Here is a 26,900-nt window from a genome sequence, read left to right as displayed (position 1 = left end):
GCTCTCTTCACCTCACCTCACACCTTTATTAAATGCTTGACCTGAAGAGATCACTGGAAAGTAGCCTATGAAGAATCAATTGTCCCATCCCTTTGTGCAGCCTCTCCAAACATGGGGTAAAAACACTACTGATGATTCCATCCCATAGGTAACAAGGGTACAAAATACTGCAAAAGCCTTTCTCCTCACATACACAACTACACTGTCCATACATAAAATGTCTAAACCCATCTCCTTTAAGTCCTAAAACTGGGCTCCCGAGCTCCCCCGGTGCAGTCCCAGCACACACACATGCTGGGAAACCTCCCTCCTGCAGGTCTCTACCTCTGGGTATTTCACTCATGCAGAGTCCTATAAAATTCAAAGTATCTGAACTACGTTTGCATTCAAACAAACTCCCTTTTTCATGTTTCCTCAGGCAGAGATCAACCTGCTCAAAAACAGCCAAGCAGCTCTTATCCAAGAGGGTAAAAAAACAACCTCTAGTAAATGTTAGGTTTATATATATAAATATTTATATTTATAGATATAGACAGCAAGAGGGAGATTGTGGATTTATGCATGCTTATTTCTTTGCTTTGGATTCCAATACTTCTAAAAACATCTTGTCAGGAAATAACTTAAGTTGTGGCACAAGATGCCATAGCTGGTTCTTCGAACATTTTACATTTGATCTCACAAGAAACCCTTCATCCCAACCTCTCTTCCTCTGAAACCAGAAGGTTAGAACAAACTAAAAGGTGCATGTGTCTATGCCGTATGTTTTCTCCGTTCCTCCTCAGAGCCTCCAGCATGGCAGGTATTTCACAATGAGCTGCTACACATGAGGAAGGATGCTGTGATTTCATGGCACTGGCTAAGGTACTCAGTGTTCACCAATGGTTTAACTGCCCCAGCGCCATCCCCGAGAAGTAATGAGAAAAATCAAGCAGCTCTACATGCACAGACAGCTACAACATGCAAAACCACCCCACCTTGTAAGGAACAAAATACACCAATGTGCAGCTAGCAAGAATCTTCTCCAGCCTCTGTCTCCTGGGGATTAATGCTGGGAAGCCTCACAATGAGAGGAGGGCAAGAGAGAAAGATACAGGAACACTCAATCCACGGGTAGAGGCTGCTGCCTCGGAAAGTTATTTCCTGATTACATAGAGTTCATGCCTGACTATCTGGGAGCCTTGCCCCCCCTCAAAATCCAACAGGTCAGATTTCAACTCTAGACTTCCTTTCCCCTCTCTCCCCATTCATTTAAGGCACAAACATATTTACAGGTTCAAACAAAACCTTTTCATGATCCATGAATTGGACATGAGAAGGCCTGTACATTCTACTGTACCAGGAAGACCTGGACATAAATCAGCCATCTGGCATTGAGCAAGGACATCCCTCAACGCCACCTGCAGTCCTGAAGGAAACAGAGGACTCTCTAAGCCTATAAACCAACTTCCACTCTTTTGAGGTTACTCAGTTGTAGAAGAATTGATAAATGGCAATGATTGTAACCAAACTTAACATCACCTTCCCCACCTCGCCCCAGCAGTGCAAACTGTGCACTGTTACTCTGGCAGGACTAATGCGTGGGCACAACAGGTTCTTCAGAGGCTTGCTCCAGGCTGGACACAGAATACAAGAGAGCATGCAGCATGTTTACATAGACTCAGCTTCTTCCCTTCCCCTCCCACCCCCCCAGTTCAACACACACAAAACCCCTCCACCAAGGAGAATATTGTGACGAGGCACTTGAACGATAGTTGGAGAGTCCCTATGAAAAGGCCTTCCCCTCACAGTGAAGTGGGACGAGCAGAAGAGAGCAGTTTCTCAGGACTCCATCTCCTCTTGGTCAAGTGGTGGTGGCACAAAGCTGATGACTTCATCGTAAGTCAGGCCTGGTGGGAAAAGTGTGACAGGAACTTAACAGGCAGTACTAAAGACATCCCTGGTGCAAGAAAACCTGCAACAATCTTAGAGAGTCCAACACTATTTTAAACAAAGAACATGGTTTAATTAAGAAAGAGAATGGTTCCTCCATTCTCAGGCACTACCATGCACAATAAAAGATATTTCCAGAGCATCAAGGAGGTGTCAGTAAGTTTGAATATATGGAAGACATGAGCAACTATGTCACCTACATGTTTGTATGCTTACAGTAGTAATTAGCTACCAAGGACCATGCTCCTTACATGCACAGCATGTAACAGCTTTGCTCAGAACAAACAGGACACGTGTGGTTTTAGCTGTTTCTTTTGTGCCTCAACTCCCACAGCTCACCAGGGAATCTGGCTCCCCTCCTGTCCCCCCACTCACTTTTCCATTCCTCAATCTCAAGTTCTCTGCTTTCAAAGGACTGGTCATAGGGGTCTGCCACTGGTTCATCATCCGGGTCGTGATACTGAGCAAAGTAGGCATGAGCCAGTGCTTCTGCTGCGGTAATTCGTTTGTCCGTATCCAGAACCAGCATCTTCTCTAGCAAGTCCACAGCTGGGAAAGCACCACAACAGGAAAGAAAGGATTTACACAGTGAGCTGTACAACACTGCTCCCTGAAGCATAAGGTTGTCATAGGAATTATTTTTTGAGGAATATGTAGTTTCCGAGGACCCACCCACCATCCACAATCTCTTCCTCCTACACCTGCAGCCCACACGTGCTTTGTAAACTCTGGAAATGGGACATAGTTCTCTTCTCAACTACTTCTAAAGTCAAAACTGCACTTAGTCAGTGTGTCCCAAGACCCTCTAGAGCTGCAGCCTCCAAAAGAGCATAGCATCTCAGAAGCTCCTTACCTAGTGGGTTGGCGCCAATAAACACGTTTTCAAAGTTCATTTTTGGCATGTAAGACAAAGACTGAATGTAGTTTCTTGCCTGTGGAAATAAATGCTCTGTTGAAGCATAATACAATCCAGCCACCAAGACAAAGTACATCTCAGTCATCCTGAAGCACTAATTATCGTCGGTCTCCTTGCTTTGCCTTCTCTTTACTTAGTCTGGTACTTACTAGCCCATCAGCAACTTCCCAACTAAAGGCCACTCAAGACAGCAGAGGAAGAGCTGACAAGACTCAGGGTTCATGCAAGACTCGAAAGCAAAGAGGTGCTGCTCAGAGTCCCAGTGAGGCTGTGTGCAGCACAGTGGCAGCTGGGAAGCTGCACAATATGGCACACAACACAAAACCCACTCGCATCCAAGGCTCTCCCCAGTCTCTGAAGCATGTGTCTGAGTATGTACAGTCTTCGTTTAGTACAAAAGTCTTGCTGAAGAGCAAGTAGGGAATCGCCCACCCCATGCCACATGCGAGCACATCACTTCCAGAAGCAGCCCTGCCCTGCAAACCCCCCTCATCTGCTCAGATCTCACCTCGTGGCTGGGCATCCTGTTAATGAGATATGCAGGGGGTGTCCCCGTCAGACGCATGATCTGCTGAAGCTGGTTAATATCTTAAGTGCCTAGTCAAGGGCTTTGTTAAAAACAGTGCAAAAACCATTTTAAACACCAAACAGCTACATACAAAGCATCTCTTCTGCAAACCACAAGGCAAAAGCCACCAGCAATCAGCAAGGCCCGCTGATTTCTTCATAGACTCATGAAAAGTTTAGTAATTGCACCAGGGAACACTTAAACCAACGAGGAATTACTGATCAGTTGGTAACAGTGTCAGAACAGAAAGTATTTCTGCCCACCAGCAATAGCTTTAATTACAACATGGCTGCCTTGACATTTCCCAGGAGTTTTAAGCCACCACAGTAGATGTTTCCTTTGGCTGAAGCTACTCATCAGAGATTTCCCTGGGCTGCTGCATTTACATCCAGCCTCAGGGAAATGAACAAGAATTAAAATAGAAACAACAATTGTACCCCCTGCACTGGTTACCAGCTTTTTTTTCTTGCTGTTCAGAAAGTACTTAAGTTCCTTGTGGTGCAAAGTGGCATTGGCTCACAACCAGACACCTCCTTCTAAACAGCTCTGAATGCACTTTGAGATGTGGGAGAGGTGACAGAAGGCAATAAATGCAAAATTAGCAAACCATTAGCACTGCATAAGACAGAGTTAGCTGATGGCAGTGAACCCAGAGGAAGAGCAAGTAATGCAACAGGAAAACACAACTGGTTAGTGACACACTAAAGCCCACAATAGTTTTGTTGTCTCCATACAATGGAGAGAAATAGTAGTAACAGTACCACAGAATCAGAGAAGCCCAGGTTGGAAGGGACCTCAAGGAGGTCCAACCTTTCTAGTTAAAGCATGACCTAGACTAGACATTACTGCATTTCTCTTTAAGCAGCCTCTTGATTTGGACCTGGCTAATAGCAATTACTCTTTTTATTGTGCAACGTTAAGTAAAAAGACCAACTTCAACCTTATGTATGCAAGTTAATCTTGTGCTTGACCTAGTGAACATTTAAGCTTATCTCTCTAATCCCCAGCACTTCACATACCAGAGTACCCTTAGGTCAGCTCACAGGGTGATTACCTCCAACCCCTCCAAGGGCAGAACATCCCAAGGCTCATTCTCTTGGTCTGATACTCAGCAAGTTACCAACAGATTCCAACTTGCACATATCTGCCTTTACCAACTGCAATTCAAGGCTAACCTCACATTTTGCATTTACTGTCATTGTTAGGTGAAAAAGAACATAAGGTGCTGTACAAAATAAGCTCATCATCACCCTCCACCGTGCTGATCCTCTGTTATATATCGGGAAGAGCAGACTGACTCACTCCAGTACACTGGTAGTTACCTCTACACAAGCTCATTGCTCACTGCACACTCACTTGTTAATCCGTGCTGTTATGGCACGGATTATGGATTAGTTTGAGCAACTCTTGGTCTAACTTTTATGCACTTCACCTTCAGAAACAGGTAAAACTAAATGACATTTAATAGTATCTCTGCACAAGTTTCAGATTGCAACGATACCAAAATGGCTGGAAATAGAGGTTCCCATTTAAAAATGGGACTGCAGAAAGCTTTTAACTATTACCCTGCCAGAAGAGCCCCACACAGCAATACTCTTTAAATACACAGCACAATAAGATATATTCTCAGCGGACTGTGTGCCATGGAACTAGCTACCACATAGAAGCACCTAAAAGGCATTTTGGCTTCTAGGCTACAAAACTAAAGACTGTGGCAGCAGCATTTCAGACTTAATCATACTACAGAAGGGACTGTGTGTCCAGAGGATAACACATTTGCCCCTGTTAAGAAAGAGCCCTGGGTAGGCAATCTGGAGAAATAATAATTGAGATGACTCTCAAGCTCTCAGCTGTGGAAAATACTTCCCCAGCAGCACCTGAGCATACAATATATCATGAAGTATAAACCCACAAACTGAAAGAAACATCACGAAGCAGTAAAATGAGACTACAGAAGGAGGAAATCATACCACAGACAGAGGTAAGAGGAATAAAGATCAGATACACACAGCAGAAGAACTCAAAGCCATCGAAGAGCAAAGAATGACAAAGGAATTAAGAAAAATAGAAAATAAACCGCAACACATACTACAGGTAAGACTACAGGAAGGCAATGCACAAACTGGGGACTTCCGAAAGGGCAGATATCACAATCAAAGTGTAAACTCACAGACTCTGAGGAGATTTTCTTCAAAAGCTCAGGCCCTGGGGTTCCAACGAGTCTCAAAATGAGCTTCAACTGATCAATATCTAATGATGGACCATAAAGGAAAATGCTGGGACAAATCAAAATGAAAAGCGCAACGTTATCAGCCTGTTGAAAGTTAGTTCCTGCCAAGGCCTCAACTGAGAAGCTGTTTTAAGAAAACTGCATTCATTGAATACCCCCTTATAACACAGCTCAGCCTGTACTCAGACAGATGGAACAACTTGTCTACAAGCACACCGCATGCATTGGATCAGCCACTGCATCCTTCACTACCACAGAGCAGGAGCCAGAGTTGCTGCCCCACTGGCAAAGGACCAGTTCACATGCCCACCGTGCCCGCTCAGGCCCCGCACCACAGTACAAGCAGTCAGCAGGATTAGGTTGTGTTAGTGACAGATAAAGTGAAGCAGGCGACTCACAAGGGTAAGAACTGCTATTAACAAGAGTCAAGGCCTTTTGTGAACACCTTCCAAGGTAATTCAGCCACTTGTAAAACTTAGAAAGTAGGAAAATTGGAGCCTGCTCGTGACCTGCAGCGTTGCTCTGCCTGTAGATGGGGCTCACATTTAAAGTCTTTCCGCAGAAAGCTCTCAGGACATCTCACTGCAGAGGCAAAGAATGTGTTACCCAGAACAGAGCCTCCACCAGACCACATACCCATCCAAGCTGCCCTCTCTGACAAGACCTAAGTGCCAAAATGTACACTTAAGGGAAAAATCCACTAAAGACACTGGTTTATTTCTAAACCTCACAGTAAGGAGACACAAGGTGTCTTTGATAAACAATTAGAAGAATAATCTCCCTTCTTCTCTGAATTATTCTCCATGCTGCCCTTCAAAACCTACTAGTGATTTCAGACTATGTCTGTAATGTTTACATTTGCCCTTAAAATCCTATCAAACCAGTCATATATTTTCCTTTCCACAGAAGTAGTCTATTCACTAGACTACTCACTGGCCTACTCACTAGACAATGTTTCTTCCAAGATTAATCCCTTCCCCATGTTTTAACACAGTTACAATTCCTTGTTAGAGTATGTTGAGTACTCCAAGAACTTCAAAACCATCTTCTGTTTCTTAAGCAAGCCTCAGTTCCTGCAATACTGGCAAACTCTGTATGAAAGGAATCACCCAGACTTTGCTAAAACCTTTATCTTTTAATGTAAACTCTGGTCTAAAGCTCATCTAAAGCTTTACACATGACATGAATTAAAAGCCCTGGAAATAGTACTTTGTCAGAACAGCTGAACTAACTTCTCACTTCTCAAGTTGCCTAGCCAGCTCCCACCTACTTAGACACTCGAAACCTAAGAGTAAATCCAATGCATCTAGCTGGATTTAGCTTAGCTGCTGAATTGTCAACTCTTAATTGTCAATGCTTAAAATGAAATCAGTATATCCACTGGTGAGTTGGCAGAGAGTGCTATCCCAGCCTCAGTTAGGACAGCATCTAAGCCAGCTGCTCTTCAGGGCCATTTCAAACAGCCCTTAACATAGAATCATAGATTCTTTCAATCATTCTTGTGCAAATTTCAGGCTGCTGCTGCTGTGCCTTCAAAGTCACATGCCATACCTATATTTAAATGCTTTTAAAACCATGTGCACCAGGTGTGCTAACAATATTACTGCCACCTCTTTTCCCAGGAAAAGTGCTACTGGAAGATCCTTGTGCAATATGCTTCAGTGGCTTCTCAGATAAGCAAGAGAAAACACAGAACATGGATTCTCTTGTATGGAGGTTTCATCCTCCTTGCACACTGTGAAACAGTTCTGTAACTAATGAACCAAGTCTTATGTGCTGCAGGCAGAGCAAAACCCAACCCCTGCTTCTCTTCTTAGGCTCCTTCTATAACCTGCTGAACTGCAGCATTCATTAACTACATGCCTTACCACATCCCAGAGTCACAGAATCAACTAGGCTGGAAAACACCATTAAGATAATCAGAGAAATGAGCCATAAACAATTAAAAGACAGGAAAAAGACTTAGTAAATAAAAAGCAGAAGAAAATACAAGCCAGAAACAAACATGTGCATGGAAAAGAAAAGCCCAGCATGCAAATCCCAAGTGCCATCAGCAAGGTACCCCCAGTGAGGCTCAGCAATTCCGAATTTCAGAGAAGAACCTGCCATCACCAGCAGGCACTGCAAGGCTTTGAGAGCTTACCCAGGCAAAGTCAAGTTCTGTTTTAGCTGCCACCACAAGCAGGAGCGAGACGTATCAGAAGAATATGTAATGTCAGATTGGTTAGTTATCAGGGAAGTTTCACACTACTGAAAAAAATAGTCATAAATATGCTTTTCAGAGTTTAAAGGGAATACCATCAATTTAAAGCATACAGAAAATTGGCTAAACTAGTACAAAACATTCAAGATATTAGTTGTATTTTATTATTTTATGCAAGTCAACTTTCCTACTTATTTCTATGAATCGACATTACAACAGTCGTAAAAACATTCAGAATATACATGGTTAACAAAACTGATCCTGACACAAGGCCGATTCGATAATACCTCAAAGCAAGCCTCTAGCCAGGCCTCACATGAAAAGCCTAAAGGAGTCTGATTTTCATTACCTCCACTTTTTTGTCTCTGACTTGTCTTTCCCACAATCTTGTTCGCCTTCTCCACCTCCTGGCAGACATCTGACCCATATTAGAAATCCAGCTTTCACCCAAGTATTTCCACCCCTAGATCACAACAGGAACAATTCAAATAGTTTACATTCAGTCTGAAGTCCTGCAGAGCTGAGCCACATTAATCACAGGACTTTTTCCAAGTGTATCTCCAATTGTTTCTTTAAGTCAATGACAGCCATATTCAGAATCTCTACAGATTAGGTCCTTTACAACTTCAAACTAAATTCAGTGTTATCAGTGGCACAACCATCACAGCAGAACACCATCTCAAAATACAACTTCATTACTTACCAGATTAATTTCACAGCCTGCCTGTACAATATATGCATCTCCAGGCCATACAAAGAACTATCTGATGGCCTGTAAATAACATTACACCATTTCTGCTAAATCCTTGGTGAAAGGGCCCAATGTTTCAACCAAGAGAATCTTCTGAACAGGAGAATGACTCAGGAGTGTTGGTTGATGAGAAAATGAACATGAGCCGGCTGCAGTGTGCGCTCGCAGCCCAGAAAGCAACCGTATCCTGGGCTGCATCAAGAGGAGCGTGACCAGCAGGTCGAAGGAGGTGATCCTGCCCCTCTACTCTGCTCTCGTGAGACCTCACTTGGAGCATTGTGTGCAGTTCTGGTGTCCTCAACATAAGAAGCACATGGAGCTGTTGGAGCAAGTCCAGAGAAGGGCTACAAGGAGGCCTGGAGCACCTCCCGTATGGAGACAGGCTGAGAAAGTTGGGGCTGCTCAGCCTGGAGAACAGAAGCTGCGTGGAGACCTCATAGCAGCCTTCCAGTATCTGAGTGAGGCCTACAGGGATGATGGAGATGGATTCTTCATTAGGGACTGTAACAACAGGACAAGGGGGAATGGGTTTAAACTTAAACATGGGAAGTTTAGGTTAGATATAAGGAAGAAGTTTTTTACTGTGAGGATGGTGAGGCACTGAAACAGGTTGCCCAAGGATGTTATAAATGCTCCATCCCTGGCAGTGTTCAAGGACAGGTTGGACAGAGTCTTGGGTGACATTGTTTGTGTGGTGTCCCTGCCCATGGCAAAGGAGTTGGAACTGGATGATCTTAAGGTCCCCTCTAACCCTAACTATTCTATGATTCTAAGATCATCATCCTGAGAAAGTTCCACCTCTTCTGTCACTATGTATGTCATTTTGGAATGTGAAGTTATATAGTGAGAAAATTAATGTCTTAAGAACAAAAATCAAGAAGAATGTCAAATTTTCTGCTGTCAAACAGGAGCAGTTTCCAGCTTCCTGAACACACAGAAAAGAAACTCCCACTGCCTCAAACTGCAAAGTGAATTCCCCTAGAACTGCAGTGGATTTGGATGCACTGTATCCCCAGCTACTAGAGGCATAGAATCAGAGTGGTTTGGGTTGGATGGGACCTTTAAGCTCATCCAGTTCCAACCCCCTACCACGGGCAGGGACCCCTTCCACTGGAGCAGCTTGCTCCAAGCCCCTGTGTCCAACCTGGCCTTGAACACTGCCAGGGATGGGGCAGCCACAGCTTCTCTGGGCACCCTGTGCCAGCGCCTCAGCACCCTCACAGGGAAGAGCTTCTGCCTAAGAGCTCATCTCAGTCTCCCCTCTGGCAGGTTCAAGCCATTCCCCTCGGCCTGTCCCTACAGGCCCTTACCCAAAGCCCCTCTCCAGGTTTCTTGTAGCCCCTTTAGGCACTGGAGCTGCTCTAAGGTCTCCCCTTCAGGAGCCTTCTCTTCTCCAGGCTGACCCAGCCCAGCTCTTTCAGCCCGGCTCCAGAGCAGAGCTACCCCAGCCCTCGCAGCATCTTTATGGATGACTAACAGTAAAACAGACCTTGAATTAAGCACATTAATTGCAAAGTTAGTAAGGCAGCAATTGCACAGTGACACTGCAGGAGTAACACAGGCCTCAGCAAATCTGTGGGTACAAAGAGATCATTAAGAGCCCAGAAGCACCCAACAGGATCTACATCTGGAAAATTCCTAAAACTTCCTCTCAAAATCATGCATGTATAAAGACTTCAAAAAGCCTTCTGAGGGAGGAAGAAGCTACAACCATTTGTAACGTTACTTCTACTTGCTGTCTTTAGATATGGAGAAAACTGGAGTGTAAACTGACAGCATGGGACCTTTCTAGATCCTTGGCTAAGAGTTACATGCACAAACAAAACTCATAACCACCAACCCTGCTCCCCTTATAGTCCTAACCTCATGATAAATGGCACATATGTTACCTGAAGTCTGGAACTTACACACAAAGACTGTAAGAATTATAGTACTACAAAATTTTATCTATGATGGGGAAGGATCAAGCCTTATTTTTCTTATAATCTAACCAACTCAGAGCAGAAAAAGCATTTAATTCAAAAGCTTTATTACCATCTGTAAACGAAATTGAGCATTTCAGGTAAAGAATCACAAGTATCTGCTGGGAGATACAAATTAGTAAAGTATCTTAACATGCCAAAGCAAAACACGTAGATCCTAACAGTAAACTTTAGTTTGCATTGTGGATGTTATTTGTTATAATCTGGAGAGAGATTATGAGATGGAGACAGGCAGAAGAGGAGAAAAACAGATCAAGCTAAAGCACAGCAAAAAGGGAGGTGAAACCTGTCAAAACTGGAAGGAAAACCTCTCCCCCTATGAAAGAGTTTTGGAATTGAGATGCTTTCCACAAGTAACCTAGTAAACAGGAGTCCAGCACTTCCAACACTAGTTTGTTGGGCTTTTTGTCCACCAAATGCTAACATACTTCAATTAACAGATATAAATAGTAATTAATAAGTTAAAATAAACAATGTGTGGTTGAAAGAATAAGCATTGCTAAAAGGTGGGCAACGTTATTTTCTCTGGCAAACAAAGTCCAATTTCTTGGCAAAGAAAAACCTTCCTGGCAGTTAAGTTACCCCAGCATGTGTGGCTGAAGGAACAGAAGCTGGAAGGTAAGAGCTTGATTCAGGTCTTAGCTCTAATTTCCTGGGGGAAAATCTGACCAACTCTCCTAAAGTGCTCTATCAAATCTGCTCAAATGTCCTGCCCAGCCCACTTCAGTGCAGCAACAAAACACTTTTGAAATGCTGTTATTAGAGGCTGATCTTTCGTGTTGATATAAAGGTACAGTGAAAGGCGGCTCACAATCTGGTAACACTCAAGAATGGAAGTGGAACCTAAATGTTTCAGAGCAATATGGCATGAGATACTTGGCACTGAAGCATTTGCAAAGGGGCTGCTTTCACAGCATTCCACTAGGACACAGAGAAAGGCCAGAAGGTATGCCTCACATTTGCTAGAAACCTGAAGTGTGACAGGATTCTTAGCAGCCAGCCTACTCTATGCAGTTATTTTCTACAAACTCAAAGAGCAACGAATTTAAATGAACTTAAAGAAAGGCACCTCCCAGAAACAAACATGCAGGTAGTTCTGGTATGCTAACAGATAATAAAGAGGAATTGAATTGCCTTCTTGCACAGTGATTGTTTTGTGTGCAGCAAAATCATGAACTCACCTCATCAGACTGTGAGTAAAAGAAGCCATTAATTTAAAAACAGGATAAAACCACCCCACAAGCAAACCCAGAACTTTTACTGTGACGCTTACAGAAGTGAAGATTCCAACAAATATATTACTTTTAAAGGATACGGTCTGTTCCAGGGAATAACGTTCTTCCAGTCAACAGTTCAGCCATAATGCATCCCACTGACCAAATATCAACTGAACAAAATAAAACACAGAACAATGTAATGCAGAAGAGTCTCAACAGAATCACCCTGTCCAAAAAGTACAAACAGTTTTATCCTTAAATGAGCTTATGACATTGAAAGGACCTGAGATACAGTGCAAGGTAACTGATTCTGCTCAGTAACTACGTCACCTCAGACGTGTCCAGATAACAGGAGTAGTCAAGATCAGGAAGATTTTGCTTCCAGAGTGTAACATGTGTTGAACACCAAAGAGCTGGGCAGGAAACTACACAACCAGAGAGGAAGGAACCCATTCAGGACAACCCTGAGGAATGAATTCGCATACGGCCCACTGGAAATTCTAGCCAAACCACCAGCAGCTATTATGCTACAGATGCAAGACAAGTCCACATACATGCAAGGGGGAAAGAGAAAAGAAATAAAAACAGCGGAGTATGAAAAGCACATTATTTGCTCTCCTGCACAAGAGCTATTCTCAGCCTTTGCTTTTCCTCTCAGCGCCTGATCTAGAAGCATCGTACAGAAGTATAGTGTGCTGCTGAGAAGATACTGGAAACCGTGAGGAAGATATAATTGTGAAGGAGCTGCTGAGAAGAAAAGAGAGGAAAGGAAGGGAGATTTATACAGCATTTCTTCACACCTTAACTCGAGACACTTTTCAGTGTATTCCCAGTAGCTTCCTAGAAACACACCTTCTCCTCATCCAGATACATTTCATTCACTTTAAAAACCACCACGCTAAGACAGTATTTTGCTGATTGTGATTTTGAAGGTTTCAGTTTAAGGAAGTTTTATGAATGCTATCACAGTGATTCTGAACTTACTAAGGTTCAGTAGACTGTGGTTCCAATACTCATTCCATGCCTTCCTTCTTTTAATTACCCTCACTGAAATGTAATTCCCATGACTCCCAACTTAGGTGATCAGACGTAGAGCAGCACATGTAAAGGATAACCTCTTTTATTCCACAATTCAGGAACTGAAAAGCCTTGTGTTAGTTAACTGTGTTACCTGTCTGGTTGTAATGCATCCAGTTCAGCATGATCTCGGGAGCTCTGTACCACCGGGTAGCCACGTACCCAGTCATCTCATCATCTGTGTGTCGGGCCAAGCCAAAATCCAGGATCTACAGAATGGAAGAGACATCCACCAACTGCTGCAGTGGAACAACTCAAACTAGGCAGAGCAATTAGCTAGGCAGTTATTGGATTGGGTGGAGGAGAGGTGGCACAGCTGCAAAAGCACATGATGAAGCACATTTCACAAGCTGTTAAAAGACACCAGAACAGCGTAAGACTCAACACACTGAATTTTGTATGGATACCATGTCTCTAAACCAACTAAACTCAAACCAAATTGTTAACTTTCATTGAAAACACAGAAACAGATACAGGAAAACATCCTTACAGCTAGGAAGGACATTAGTACTTTGGGCCACAAAAATATTTCTACAGGAATTATTTTGTCCCTTTAGTTCCAAATGACATCCACATGGCATTCACTCAAATCCCAGTCAACCCAAACAGAGCTTCTGATCACACTACCTTTAGCTCACAGTCTTCATTTACAGCCAGGTTACTAGGCTTTAAGTCCTAAAAACCAAAACATCAGCATTAACAGTGGTATATATGTTGTTTCACAAGTCTGAAGTAGATTAAAATGCAAACGCAGAGAGAAAATAGATTCTAACTGGTTGTAAATATCAACTCTCCATACTCGGGAAATTATTTTATCCCAAAGCCTGTGTCACATCTAAGTGAAAACACATAAAAGCTTATTGCAACACTAGTGCTGCAGACGTGTATTTAAATAGAGAAGCTATTTCACAAAGATACAACCCAAACATCTGCAGGAACAGAAACTAAGGATCTTGACAACCACCTCCCACATTTAACCTTTTGACTCGTTAACCCAAATAATTCTTGGAAAAATTCTTCTTTTTTCTATAGGTGCTGCACTGTAAGATTCTGTGCTACAATTTTAAAGTCCTTGGTTCAGTACAGGAAGCAATGTTAGGATAAATACTCACCCTGTGTATTATGTCAGCTGAATGGATGTACTGCAAAGCAAGATGACAAGTTTTATGTAACAGTCTAAGCAGCCTCTTTCATGTTTCTTCACTAGACAATTATTGTCCTACCCCATCCCTCCCAACTCTGCAGCTTGTCTGCAGGAGGAACTGAGCATGTGTCTATGGACAGTGTCTCACTCTGCCTTTCCTCAGGATCACCCAGGGCAATGCCACCCTGGGGGAACACCACAACAAAACAAAACTGGAGAAATGGAAGATTCACAGTCAGAGCAGATGAGAGGGCAGCTCAGTTCATCATCTTTCAGACTCTGTCTATAGGTATGCACAAAAATATCTTCTTAAATGATAACTAATTTTACTGTCAGAGCTCCAAAGAGGTATGAGTGAAAGAGTAATAAAAGGTTATCCCATGATATGTTAGGAAAGTTACAGAACTTCCACTATGTATTGATATGAATCTCTGAAAAAAAATACACTCATCGTGAACATCCACCTCCCACTGATGAGCTACGGACATTCAGGAAGGATAGGGACAAGTACCTTCAGTCCCCGAAGAATCTGGTATATGAGGAACTGCACATGGTCATCAGTGAGTTTTTGGCATTTCACAATGTTGTTCAGATCTGCTCCCATCAGGTGTGTCACCAAGTACCTAGGAATAAAAGAAACAGGCTATGAAGCAATCCCTTCTCCTGGATTAGGATAAGAACTGCCTATGAGGTGCCAGCAGCAGGGCTGACTGTTCCAAAGCGTGCTGCTGAATGAAACATGGCTCATGACACTAAATACAGTCATGAACTCTATGTATCAGTAGGCTGATCCCTACAGCACTGGTCAATAAAACACAAGTGAACAAGTCCGTTTGGTCCAGTAGTTTAGGATGTTCCAGGATCTTTTGTGCTGGAATTCAGAACTGCTCAAGAATGGTGGCAGATGAATTAAGGTGGCAAATACTTGTGTAATCACCTGGGATCTGATGAAATCCATCCACAGGTCCTGAAGGAGCTGGCAAATGAAGTTGCTAAGCCACTGTCCATTATATTTGAAAAATCATGGCAGTCAGGTGAAGTTCCCGATGAATGGAAAGAGGGAAATATAACCCCCATTTTTGAGAAGGGGAAAATGGATGATCCAGGAGAACTACAGACCAGTCAGTCTCACCTCTGTGCCTGGCAAAATCTTGGAGCAGATTCTCCTGGAAGGAATGCTAAGGCACATGAAAAACAAGGAGGAGGTTGGTGACAGCCAGCATGGCTTCACTAAGGGGAAATCCTGCCTGACCAATTTGGCGGCCTTCTATGATGGGGCTATGAAAGTGATGGACAGGGGCAGAGAGTTGACGTCATCTACCTGGACTTGTGCAAAGCATTTGACACTGTCCCACATGACATCATTGTCTCTAAATTGGAGAGACATCAATTTGATGGGTGGACCACTCAGTGGATAAAGAACTGGCTGGATGGCCGCACGCAAAGAGTTGTGGTCAATGGCTCAGTGTCCAGCTGGAGACCAGTAATGAGTGATGTCCCTCAGGGATCGGTGTTGGGACCAGTCTTATTCAACATCTTTGTCAGTGACATGGACAGTGGGATTGAGCGTGCCCTTAGGAAGTTTGGCAATGACACCAAGCTGTGTGGTTTGGTTGATACGCTGGAGGGAAGGGATGCCATCCAGAGGGACCTTGACACGCTTGTGAGACGGGCAGATGCCAAACTTATGAAGTTTAACCATGCCAAGTGCAAGGTCCTACACCTGAGTTGGAGCAATCCCAAGCACACCTACAGGTTGGGCAGAGAAGAGATTCAGAGCAGACCTGCAGCAAAGGACTTGGGGGTGTTGGTCAATGGGAAAATGAACATGAGCCAGCTTCAGTGTGTGCTCGCAGCCCAGAAAGCAACCGTATCCTGGGCTGCATCAAGAGAAGCGTGACCAGCAGGTCGAAGGAGGTGATCCTGCCCCTCTACTCTGCTCTCGTGAGACCTCACTTGGAGCATTGTGTACAGTTCTGGTATCCTCAGCATAAGAAACACATGGAACTGTTGGAACAAGTCCAGAGCAGGGCCACGAGGATGATCAGGGGACTGGAGCACCTCCTGTATGAAGACAGGCTGAGAAAGTTGGGGCTGTTCAGCCTGGAGAACAGAAGGCTGCGTGGGGACCTCATAGCAGTCTTCCAGTATCTGAAGGGGGACTATAACGATGCTGGGGAGGGACTCTTCATTAGGGACTGTAGTGATAGGACAAGGCGTAACGGGTTAACACTTGAACAAGGGGAGTTTAGATTGGATATAAGGAGAAAGTTCTTTACTGAGAGGGTGGTGAGGCACTGGAATGGGTTGCCCAAGGAAGCTGTGAATGCTCCATCCCTGGTGGTGTTCAAGGACAGATTGGACAGAGCCTTGGGTGACATGGTTTAGTGTGAAGTGTCCCTGCCCATGGCAGGGGGGTTGGAACTGGATGGTCTTAAGGTCCTTTCCAACCCTAACTATTCTATGTTTCTATCTGGGAAATGCAAGGAAGACACAAAAAATGTTTTGTTGCAGTTTTCAGAGAAGTTACCTACACATCATTGAATTCTTCTAGAGACTTGGCAGGAGTGAACACATCCAGCAAGCCAATCACCTAGAAAGAAAACAGTACAGTGAAAAAGCTGGGAAATACATTCATAGTACAATATGATACAGTTTCCAAGATCCTTTGCGGAACAGAAGCCACTCATTCCAGTAGCTGTTTCATTTCCAACTACATGAATTATTCAGATATAGGCACATTAGTATTTATACAAGATTAGAAGCAAATGTTCAATTCTTGCATAAAAGAATAGTTCAGGTTAAAAATACACAGCTGTCTTTTCACACAAGCCACCCATGGAAAGCATCAAACGGGAGCTGTAACTAAAGGCAGGTGTAAACAGTGGTTGAGATTAACTTACTTCAAAAGCATCTAAAGCTTTGTTCAGGAAATAAATGGATCAGAAAAACAACAATAAAAATCAACCACCAGACAAAACTGCCTACTTCCTGCTCAGTTCTTAGTTATACTGTTGACTCCATGCTAAAATCAGAATTAGGAGAGTATTACGAGAGCATCCATCAGGGACTGTAGTGATAGGACAAGAGGTGATGGGTTCAAAACAGGGGATGTTCAGCTTAGATATTAGGCAGAAGTTCTTCCCTGTGAGGATGCTGAGGCACGGGCACAATGTGCCCAGAGAAGCTGTGGCTGCCCCATACCTGGTAGTGTTCCAGGCCAGGTTGGATGGGGCTTGGAGCAAGCTGCTCTAGTGGAAGGTGTCCCCGCCCGTGGCAGGGGGTAAGAACTGGATGATCTTAAGCTCCTTTCTAATCCAAACAAGTCTGGGATTCTATGATTTGTTTCACTTGTCCTAAAGTAATGAGTAGAAAAATTCAAGGATCCGTAACACAAGCAATGAATAATGACAACTACAACGGAAAAGTCAGGAAAACAGCCATGCAATGAGCACACCATTTTCACACACAGCTGACAGTTGTGACAGCGTCACTCGTATTTTCTGCCAAGAGAGCAGCTATACCTTTCAATATATACCTAACCTGCTGTATCAGAGAGGAAAAGGATATGCTTGTGTTACTCGGTGGGAAAGAACACTACCTTATTATCCCATAATTGTCTTCTAGATCTAGCATTAGAAAAAAAATATCCATTCGGTTGATAAAGTTCATTCTATTTTTCACTGAAACGTGCTTTTAAACATTATTTGCCTCATCCTAATAGCAAATATTATTCTATGAATATATGAGCTGAAGAGATAGAATCTGTCCCTAAAAACCCACTGAACCTTCTAGATTTGCCCCTGGGGTCTGTACCACGTAAAACCAAGCGGTTTACTTCCGAACTGAGACTAGTCAAGACACCAGCAGTGATGATCCCGCCTGAACCAGCTCTTATGCTGTTATGAATAGATAATAAATATTTCTGTATACAAACAACTTCCTTTTATCACTCACTCCTAAAGCTACATAGGCTCTTAGCAACACTAATCCAAAAATATTAACGTATGTCAGACACGGAACTGCTGTAGCACCAGCCACAATCTCATTTTCATTGCTTAATCTTATTATCTTAGACAAAATGGATTCATGTGCTGATTGGTTGTGTTTTGGGTTTTTTTTTTTTTGTATACACACAGATATTAAAAGCTTTCATCAACTATGAGAAAAGGTCCAGAAGAATTCCAGGGGTTAGATATTAAGCAGGATCAAATGCTACCTCTGCTGTTGAGACACGGGTATCACACAGAGGTGCTGAGGAAGAACTGTTGACAATAGTGTGAATACACATTAAAACTTCCAATTATGTCAGTCACACTAAAAATGCCAACAAGATTTAGGGGTAATGAGCTGCTGACTGCAGTGCTCAGAAGCCACAACATAGAGCCACCACTGCCACAAGAGAAGATCTGAACAGACCAGTCAAGGAGAATCTGCCAACAAAATCAGCCTGGTTTGGCTTTCTGTGATAGATAAAGGCCCTGGGCTTGCTCAGCTTGCTTCCAAAACAGTATTTCCCTTCTGCTAAGCAGGAGTTTGCTCAGACAAAAGAAACCAAGAACCTTCCTTTCCTTTTGAATCCTGACAGCTCTACAGAGGGCAGGTTATGAGACTATTTGCTCCAAACAGCATCCAAAATAAATGTGACGGTATGTTAATGCCTCAAACGCACAGCACTGGTCAACCAACTGTTTTCTACACCAAATTGGGGTTATACCAAAACACAGTTTAATATAACACTAGTCACACCCTATTTGGTTTCCCTATTGATGATTTAAGTGGATGGCTTGTATGAAAAGCCATCCAATTCTCACCCCTCCTTTTACCTACAGAAATAGTGATCATCTACTCCACACCCGCCTGACATAGGCAAGTCAAACCAAATATCACTTGTGTCCTAAAACCTAAAGACAAGCATGTACCTGCTAAGCAGCAATTTCCAGATCATTCTAGGAAATACTAAGGGATTTTTTTATGCAAGATTGGTTATGTATTTATTGGGTTTGGGTTTTTCTTTTTATCATGTGTTTTTCCACAGCTATAACCCCCTGGACCACTAAAAGCCTTGTATTTAGCATTAGGAGAAAAACAGAATCATAGAATGGTTTGGGTTGGAAAGGACCTTAAAGATCATCAAGTTCTGACCCCCCTTTTAATGGGTAGGGATGCCTCACACTAGATCAAAATCCAAACATCCAATCCAATGGATGCTCTCTGGACAGTCCAACTTCAGGCCACCTATTCATACTTCACTTTTACTCCTTCAATTTACATTTTCATGTTTCATGTGCTTAAGCAGCCGCAGCTCTCGGTAGGTCCTCTTGGCATGGATGATAGACTGAAATGGTCGGGACAGCTTCTTTACGGCCACACGCAACCCCGTTTTGGTGTCAAAGGCAGAGCTACGACAAAGAGAAATCAAATTAACAAAATGATTGTTTAATAAACATCTTCAAATCCACATTTGGCAACTCCAGACAGCAGCTACCTGGGACACTAAGCCACAGTCAACAGCATTTCTTCATCCCTGCAATGAAACTAACTTCTAGAGACCCTGGTCCACAATCCATGCCCCCACCCCAAACCCCCACATACTGACACAACTGTTGGTTTCTACAGCAAACGTGTAAAAGATGAGTCTTGTTCACACAGTAAAGAGAAATATTGTAAATATTAATTGTATTGCTAAACACATTTTCATAGACCACACTTCTTCACAAAATGCTGTGCTCAAAATACTTTTATGGTTTAAAGTCCATATAAAAATCCAAGGTCTGTGCCTAATAAAATCAACCATGATGCTTAATCACATTTGAAGCTGAAATCACATTTCTTTGGTAAATCACATCTAAAATTCAAGTCCTGTTACCAAAAACATGTATATAAACAAATCATATTTAGCTGTACATGACCAAAGCTTGTCCCTTTAGCAGAAACTTTACATATAGAAATAATATTTCTTCTTAGAATTCACAGACTAACTCCATCCGATCTGGTAATTCTACATGTACGTATACTTGCTATTCTGTACTGTAAAACCATCTCTTGAAGTAAGTCCTTATACAACTTCTTTATAATATTAAGAAGCAGAAGCCTGATATGTTTGAAACAAAAACTTCACACATTAAGAATTATGTTAAATTTCTGATACATTGCATAAAATCTTCCTGAGCATAGGGCTTATATTTGAGGAACTAAAGAACTGTAAAGCTATTTAGCTCTGAACCAAATTACTCCTCTTTCGTCTCTTCTTTGCTGTTCTTACCTAAAACAGCTCTGGTTTATCAAAAAGGAAGGAGAAAGAGAAGATGTGAAATCCAGGTCATACAATACAAGGTAACAAACAAGGGGAAAGCATGGACTGGAGAAAGTCAGAGAAGGACAATACTTGTTTATTTTCCTGCTGCAGTTTGATTCAGGGCAAACTCCCAACTCCATTTCAAAGTCAGCATGCACTACACTAGTTCTTGATAAGCACAGAACCACAGAATCAATTAGATTGGAAAATCCCTCTAAGATAAACGTGCGTAGAAGCTCAGCTAACAGAAAGTTCAAACCCAATCACAAAAGTAGTCCCAGAACAAACTCACAAATGTATATTCCTCCCCACCCCACCCCACTCCCCCATGGAGTTGTCATCTACTTTTAAAGCAACTAACTGGAATTAACTTGCAAAGACACTCCTTATCTCAGAGCTGCTCAGTTTCCATGGAACTTGCTAGATGAGGTTTATCAGAAATAGAAAACAAAATAAGAAGTTTGCTTCTACCAACAGCAATCTTCCCCCCCCCAGATCTTGCAAGAGAGTGGGAAAACGCACTGGGCAGTCAGGAGGAAGAGCATCTCCTCTCTCTGTAAAAGGGCACATGCACACACAGAGTGGGAAGAGCCATGGCCATACAGCTACACAGTAGATCACAGGAACACCAAGGATCTGCCCATTACTGCCTGCCCCGGATCATGTCCATTACTGACCATTTCCACTCACCAGATCCCCTCATTTGGCTTGGACAGACAAAAGCAGATATTAAGGATTCACTTTTTAACCTCGTTTTCAAACCAGCAAGTTTTCACACCTCACTAGAATATTGATATTTGAGCTGCAACACTTCACAAAAACAGAATTCAGGTTTTTTTGATGTAAACCATTTTGCAATATACAAAGATCCCTAATTCAGGTTGTAATTATATTACAGTATTTTAATTATAATCAAGGTGGTTTCTAGATTTAGAGCAAAAATATTAAAGTTAGTCATCATAATTTAACACATTGTTGGGAATTAATCAGGTATCTTTAGCAGCTTTCAAATGTTTTGAGTACAAAGGCAGCATACACCAGTACCTCTTTCATCTTGAAAAGAAGGGGATCCCCTCCATATTAACCACCTTCATGGCTATACAGTCAGATCCCGCTCTCATTTTCCACCAGGTTGTTTTTAGAGCAAAATTGAGAGCCACCAACATCAGCTATTTCAGAGTCCAAAGGAAATTCAATTTCATCTTTTTAATGATGTTTTTGGGGCCATATCGAGTCATCATTCCCCTGTAGATGTACAACCTCCAACAAGAAATGCAATCAGCAGTACTGAGAAACCATTTAACAAACATAATGCACAAGCCCAGGAAAGAAAATTTTCTATTACTGCATGTTCACAACCTAGAGCTACTCTTGAAGTCACAAGAACTCTAAGTTCAGTCATATTTGAGGCCTAAAGACTACTTCCCTGAAGATAAAGGCATGCTGAACAGTTTTCTGCCAATACAGATAACTGTCTCATGGTTTTCACGTGTAGGAACAGAGCTACAGAAGAGCTGTCAGGCTGGAGAATGGTTTAAAGAACATTAAGCTGACTTTCATTACAGACTTAAAACAGCTGCATTACACTGATGGTGTTTCAGCTAAAAAAGCCCAGATATGAAAGAAGTGCATGAGCCACAGTGTTAAATCATTTTTAAAACAAGATCAGCGCAAATTCTGCATTTATCATGGTTTTTTTAACTTCTTGCATGGCATTGTGCTATGGCACACGAGCTGCATCCACCTCACCCTAAGCGAGCAAAAAGTACCATTCTAAGCTAACCTGAACTGAATCCAGAACAGAAGAGCTAGAAGAAAACAGCTACTTCAGAGAATATATCCACTGGTTCAACGTCTAACTTCTAAATGTTATTTCTGTAACATTTGAAGTTGTCTGAGGAATTAAAGTACACACAAAATTAAAGAAAGTGATTTATTTAAACATTTGATAATCAGAATGTTAATTTTTGTGCAAACTTTCACCAAATAGCATGCTGCTTACCATTAGCACCTATGCCAATACCCAAGGGAACTGAACCTTTCTGGTGGTACCTCTGGAATTTATTTATGGACCTCTAGTTACAGGCAGAAACAACACACTTGGCAGCTTACCATGAACACCCATTGTTGCAGAGTTCAGTCTAAATGTGCATGTCAGTCGCTTGCCCTCACAAAACACTATAAAAAGTTGTAAGTCTCATTCTCCTCTACTTTGTTGGCTGCTGCTTCTCAGAAAGCTGCAATAAAAATCTCTGTAGGACAGATCTGCTCACACTGATGTAATTTCTTGCCTTCACTTCCAGAGCTCCGCACCTGTGCAATTCCCCCCTCCCGAGTGTGTTCTGCTAATCCGACCTGTAAGGCCGCTTCATCCCACTCACTTTTATACCCTCTTCATATCATTCCTCACGTATCTACCACACCTTACTGGAGCAGCCAGCACCTGTCCCTCCAAGTGCATACATACTCTGGAGGCACCTGAACACTTAGATAAGGGATTAGTAAGCCTAAAGTAAAAGTGCATTAGTAAAAAGAAACTAAAAGTCCATGGAGGAGCAACAAAGGTGAATTTAAGGTGGTTACTTCATTTAATTTTCATTTTGAGGAACAGCTGAGGGACCTGGGGTAGCTTAGTACGCAGAAGGCTCAGGGGGGACCCTACTGCTTTCTACAAGTGCCTGCCAAGAGGTCATAGTGAGGTAGAGGTTGGTTTCCTCTCAAAGTAAAAAGTGACAGGACAAGAGGAAACAGCCTCAAGCTGTGCCATAGGAGGTTTAGACTGGAGATTAGGAACAATTCCTTTCTCAAAGGGTGCTCAGGCACTGGAATAGGCTGCCCTGGGCAGTGCTGGAGTCACCGGCCCTGCAAGTGTTCACACACCCTGTAGCTGAGGCCCTCAGTGCCATGGGTTAGTGGTGGCCTTGGCAGTGCTGGAGAACAGTTGGACTGGATGAGATTAAACGTCTTTCCCAGCCTGGTTGATTCTGTGATTCCTCTGGAGCCTAATGTTTTAAAATTTCTTAAACCCGTGATGTTTCTCTGTTAGTTTAAAAACAGGGAAATTATCTCAATATCTCTGTTTCCAAGTATCTCTATTTCCAAGAAATCCAGTCAGTGTTGGTACAACTGTGGGTCGAAATGGGAGGAAGTCACAGGTTTTGGAAGGGCCACAAAACTTGACAGTCTACAAACAAGCATTCTCTACACCTCTCTCCTCATGTGGAGTATTACAAGACTGATATGTCAGGAACCCACATGTCTTTTAGCATAGACCTGGTTACAAAAATCTTCTTCATGCAAGAGACTATGTTATATGAATATACAAAACCATTGCAAGAATAAATGAAATAGCATTTCACACAACAGATGTCACAGCGACTGTTACGTGACTTCGTAATGATCAATCTGAGGACACATTATCAGTATTTCTTGAGGGTTTGGAACTGAATCCCTACTTGCATCTCCACATACTTCCAGGTTTTTTTAAAAAACAGATACTGAAAAAACCCCAAGTTGGCCATTTGAATGTCATTCTTCTGATACTACACATAATACTTCAGAAAACACTGGGATATGTGCTCTAAGCATGTGCCTCCAGTGCTCATTTTCCTGCAGAAAGTGCTTCTCTCCAGCCACTGACTGCAAAATAAAGTCAGGTTCTTGTGTTGGGATGCTCCAAGTCACACTCACATTAGACACTTGAAGCAGCCCACAGCTCCATAGTCTAAATGATTATCAGCTAGTTTAATTATTTCTTTTTTATTAATTCCCCCCTTCTAGAAATTAATTTGTAAATGCCCCAATCTTGACAACCAAATGAAATCCAGAACATTTTATTATGTTCTAATATAATAATACAGTAGGCATACATGGAAGTATATTTAAACATTCAGTTTAAGGGTGGTTAAAACCCTGCAATTTACTATTCAAACACAGAGGGACGACCTCAAAGTCTCAAATGAAATCAGGTAACTTATTACTGGGGAGAAAAATCTCCAAAGGGACAGAGAGCAGGACAAGTCGTTGTAGGAATTTCCTAAATACATCATCATTTGCAGCTTAATAAAAGATATACATATATATGCAAGGGGGTTTATTTAATTCTGACACCCTTTTCACATCACCAGTCTTTCTGGACTATATCTTTTCTGAAGCATACTTTTAGAACATACAGAAAACCATTAACACAGAGCGTAGAGACTCGTGCCACATGACTGGAATCACTTCCAACACCAAACTGTTTCATCTGCTCTGAACACAGTTGCACAATCTTTGAAAATTTTGACATAGCAAAACAGGAAATTCATGATGCAAAGCCTCCAGTTATTGGTTGTGAAAACAAACTTTGTCAGTATCAGAGGCACAATGGAGATTGGGAAAAGGGGGGGGGGGAATAGAAGAGGAATGAGCTAGAAGGTGTAGGGGCTACCTTAAAAATACAAGGGACAAGGCAGGGAGCAAATTCAGTTTCCATTACATTTGGGGAGAGGTGTCATTCTGTGGCACTAACAAGGTATTTATCAGCTGTGGCAGAGAGGCCCAAACGTTATTTTCAACAAACTAAACCCCTCTATGCAAAAAACCCTCAGAACTACAGTGGTTACTCTTGCAACTAGACTTGACCAGCCTTTGTCTGTCATGAAACACAATCATTTGCATACTTGAGGCACAGCAGCTTTAAGAAATGCATGTTATTTAAGCTAAACTTAACCTACTGCTATAAAATTGTTGGTAAGAACAGCTGAGAACCTGGTTTCTTTAAAACTGCAGCACATGCAAAACAACTCCTTTTCTTTACTAGCAGAGTGCAGCATGCATCCCTCCATAGCATGGAACATGATATTCATAATACAAATTTGCATGTTATGCCAAGAAATATTCATGCCTGCTCAAATCTAGCAGCAATCATGATGCACCCAGATTTGAAAATTGAGATCACACCTGGATAGAGCCAAAGAATAAAACCCAGAATGTTCATGTGGAAAACACTTCCTATTTATACTGTGAACACGTTTGTACTACGTGACTGCTGAAGTCCAGACATCAAACTGATTCAAATACAACCCTGTCTTTAAGATTAAACGATGCATGCAATCCACTTAATTTATGTTTAATGATCCAACATACTTCAGCAGAGAAACTACCTATTAAGTCAGTGCTGTATTTTGCATGTCAGATGCTCTGCCCCTTAAACATTAAAAACGAAACTCTTATCTTCAAGTTCTCTGTATCTCTGCAGGTCTCCTACAAGGACTTTACTCTCCCGGGCAGTGCATACTGCAGTAATTCTGACATTCTATAGCAATAAAACGAGTTTTCCTCTGTTGATCTACAGTGCAAGAAAATATCGATACTGGTAAACAAGTCAGGGATGCAAAAGCAGCTCTCTTAGACTTGCCTATACTTTCCCTGCCCATAAACAGATTAAAAATACAATTGCCTCAAATATAATCTATTCTTCAGGTCCAGAAAGGAACAGGGACAAGAGCTGCCAGGCCCTCAGCTCTGCAGAGGGACTTGCCAGTCTCCATCCCTCTCCACCCCCCACCTACGAACTGCAAAGGAGGCTCGGCGAAATATGTCTATATGAGATCATTCGGGGGGGGGGAAGGGTTGGGACACGATTATCTTCCCCTGCAAAAATGTTTTAGTGCCACCTGCCATGTGGTGCAATCCCCGCCGCATTCCAAAGACCAGACTGCGGCTTCCCGGCAGCACCGCTCTCAGATCGGGAGAAGCGCTTCTTGCTGGTAAAAACCTTGCAGACTAACAGGAATCCGTGGAGGCCGAGCGAGCCCCCATCGCATACATACACACACACACACACACACCACCCCCAGCCCCCTCCCGGCACTCACCACACGGAACCGTAGGCCCCGGAGCCGACGGGAGAAAGGTTCTGGTAGCGCTCGGGCACCTCCCACACCGTCTTGTTCAGCTCCTGCCGGTAGAACTTGGGCCGCTCCTGAGACATCTCTGCTCCGAAGCCCGTCCCGCCCGGCCCGGCAGGAGGCGGAGGCTCTGCCCGCGGCTGCAGTACCACCACCACCGCTGCCGCCGCCACCTCCAGCAGCAGCAGCAACTTCTTCCTTCTTTCCTCTTCTCCCCTCCCCGCCTCGCTTCTCCCGCGGGCGGGGGCGGCCCCGCAGCAGCACCTCCCGCCCCGCCGCCGTCCCCTCACGCCCGCTCGCGCGCGCCCCCTCGCCTCGCGCGGCCGGTTGTGCTCCCCCCTCCCGCCTTCACCTCACCTCAGGGGCGGGCGCGGTGACAGCGGAGCGCCTGACACCGCCTTCCCCCGCCCCGCTCTACCGGCTCCCTCCGTCCCTCCCCCAGAGCAGCGAGGGGCGGGATAACCCCGTGAGGTGAGGTGAGGTGAGCTGAGGCAAGGCACTGCGGCGGGACGCAGCACGCAGCTCACCCACAACTACCGCCGCCCCGCCCCGAGCAGCGCAGCCCGGGCTGGGCCGGGGACACCGACCGCCCCCCCGCTCCGCCCCCCCGACACTCACACCCACCCCCCCACCCCCCCCGCCGGACGACAGCGGGGCGCAGCCGCCCGTCACGACAACTCTCGCGAGAGCTGAG

At 43.4% G+C, this 26,900-nt stretch overlaps 1 protein-coding gene across 2 annotated transcripts; it reads right to left on the bottom strand.

Annotated features, from left to right (window-relative positions):
• Nucleotides 1-151: 151 nt before the first annotated feature.
• MAPK14 (mitogen-activated protein kinase 14) lies at nt 152-26,602 on the bottom strand. 2 transcript variants are annotated; one of them, XM_080632733.1, is made up of 12 exons: nt 26,174-26,602; nt 19,290-19,419; nt 16,552-16,610; nt 14,529-14,640; nt 13,986-14,015; nt 13,501-13,548; nt 12,968-13,082; nt 11,895-11,966; nt 3,354-3,433; nt 2,783-2,861; nt 2,305-2,478; nt 152-1,886 (listed from the first exon to the last, which is right to left on the bottom strand). In XM_080632733.1, the coding sequence occupies exons 1-12, from the start codon at nt 26,287-26,289 to the stop codon at nt 1,819-1,821; spliced, it is 1,083 nt and encodes a 360-aa protein (XP_080488859.1). In that variant the 5' UTR covers nt 26,290-26,602; the 3' UTR covers nt 152-1,818. The 2 variants fall into 2 exon arrangements, with proteins under 2 accessions (XP_080488859.1, XP_080488858.1); XM_080632732.1 differs by lacking the exon at nt 3,354-3,433 and adding an exon at nt 5,584-5,663 and having other exon boundaries at nt 26,174-26,598.
• Between the last annotated feature and the right edge of the window lie 298 nt (nt 26,603-26,900).

This window comes from Psittacula echo, assembly GCF_963264785.1.
Source record: "Psittacula echo genome assembly, chromosome: 22".
In the NCBI taxonomy this organism is placed as follows: domain Eukaryota; kingdom Metazoa; phylum Chordata; class Aves; order Psittaciformes; family Psittacidae; genus Psittacula; species Psittacula echo.
This window is presented reverse-complemented; position numbering and strand designations above follow the sequence as displayed.

Bases quoted from the DNA above. Each gene is read 5' to 3' on its own strand.
- MAPK14 (XM_080632733.1), bottom strand. From the start codon at position 26,289: ATGTCTCAGGAGCGGCCCAAGTTCTACCGGCAGGAGCTGAACAAGACG. The intron at 11,967-12,967 runs GTAACACAGTTA...TATTTTGTTCAG, and splicing joins GATGCATTACAACCAGACAG to TTGATATTTGGTCAGTGGGA. The intron at 2,479-2,782 runs GTAAGGAGCTTC...GTGCTTTCCCAG, and splicing joins TATTGGCGCCAACCCACTAG to CTGTGGACTTGCTAGAGAAG.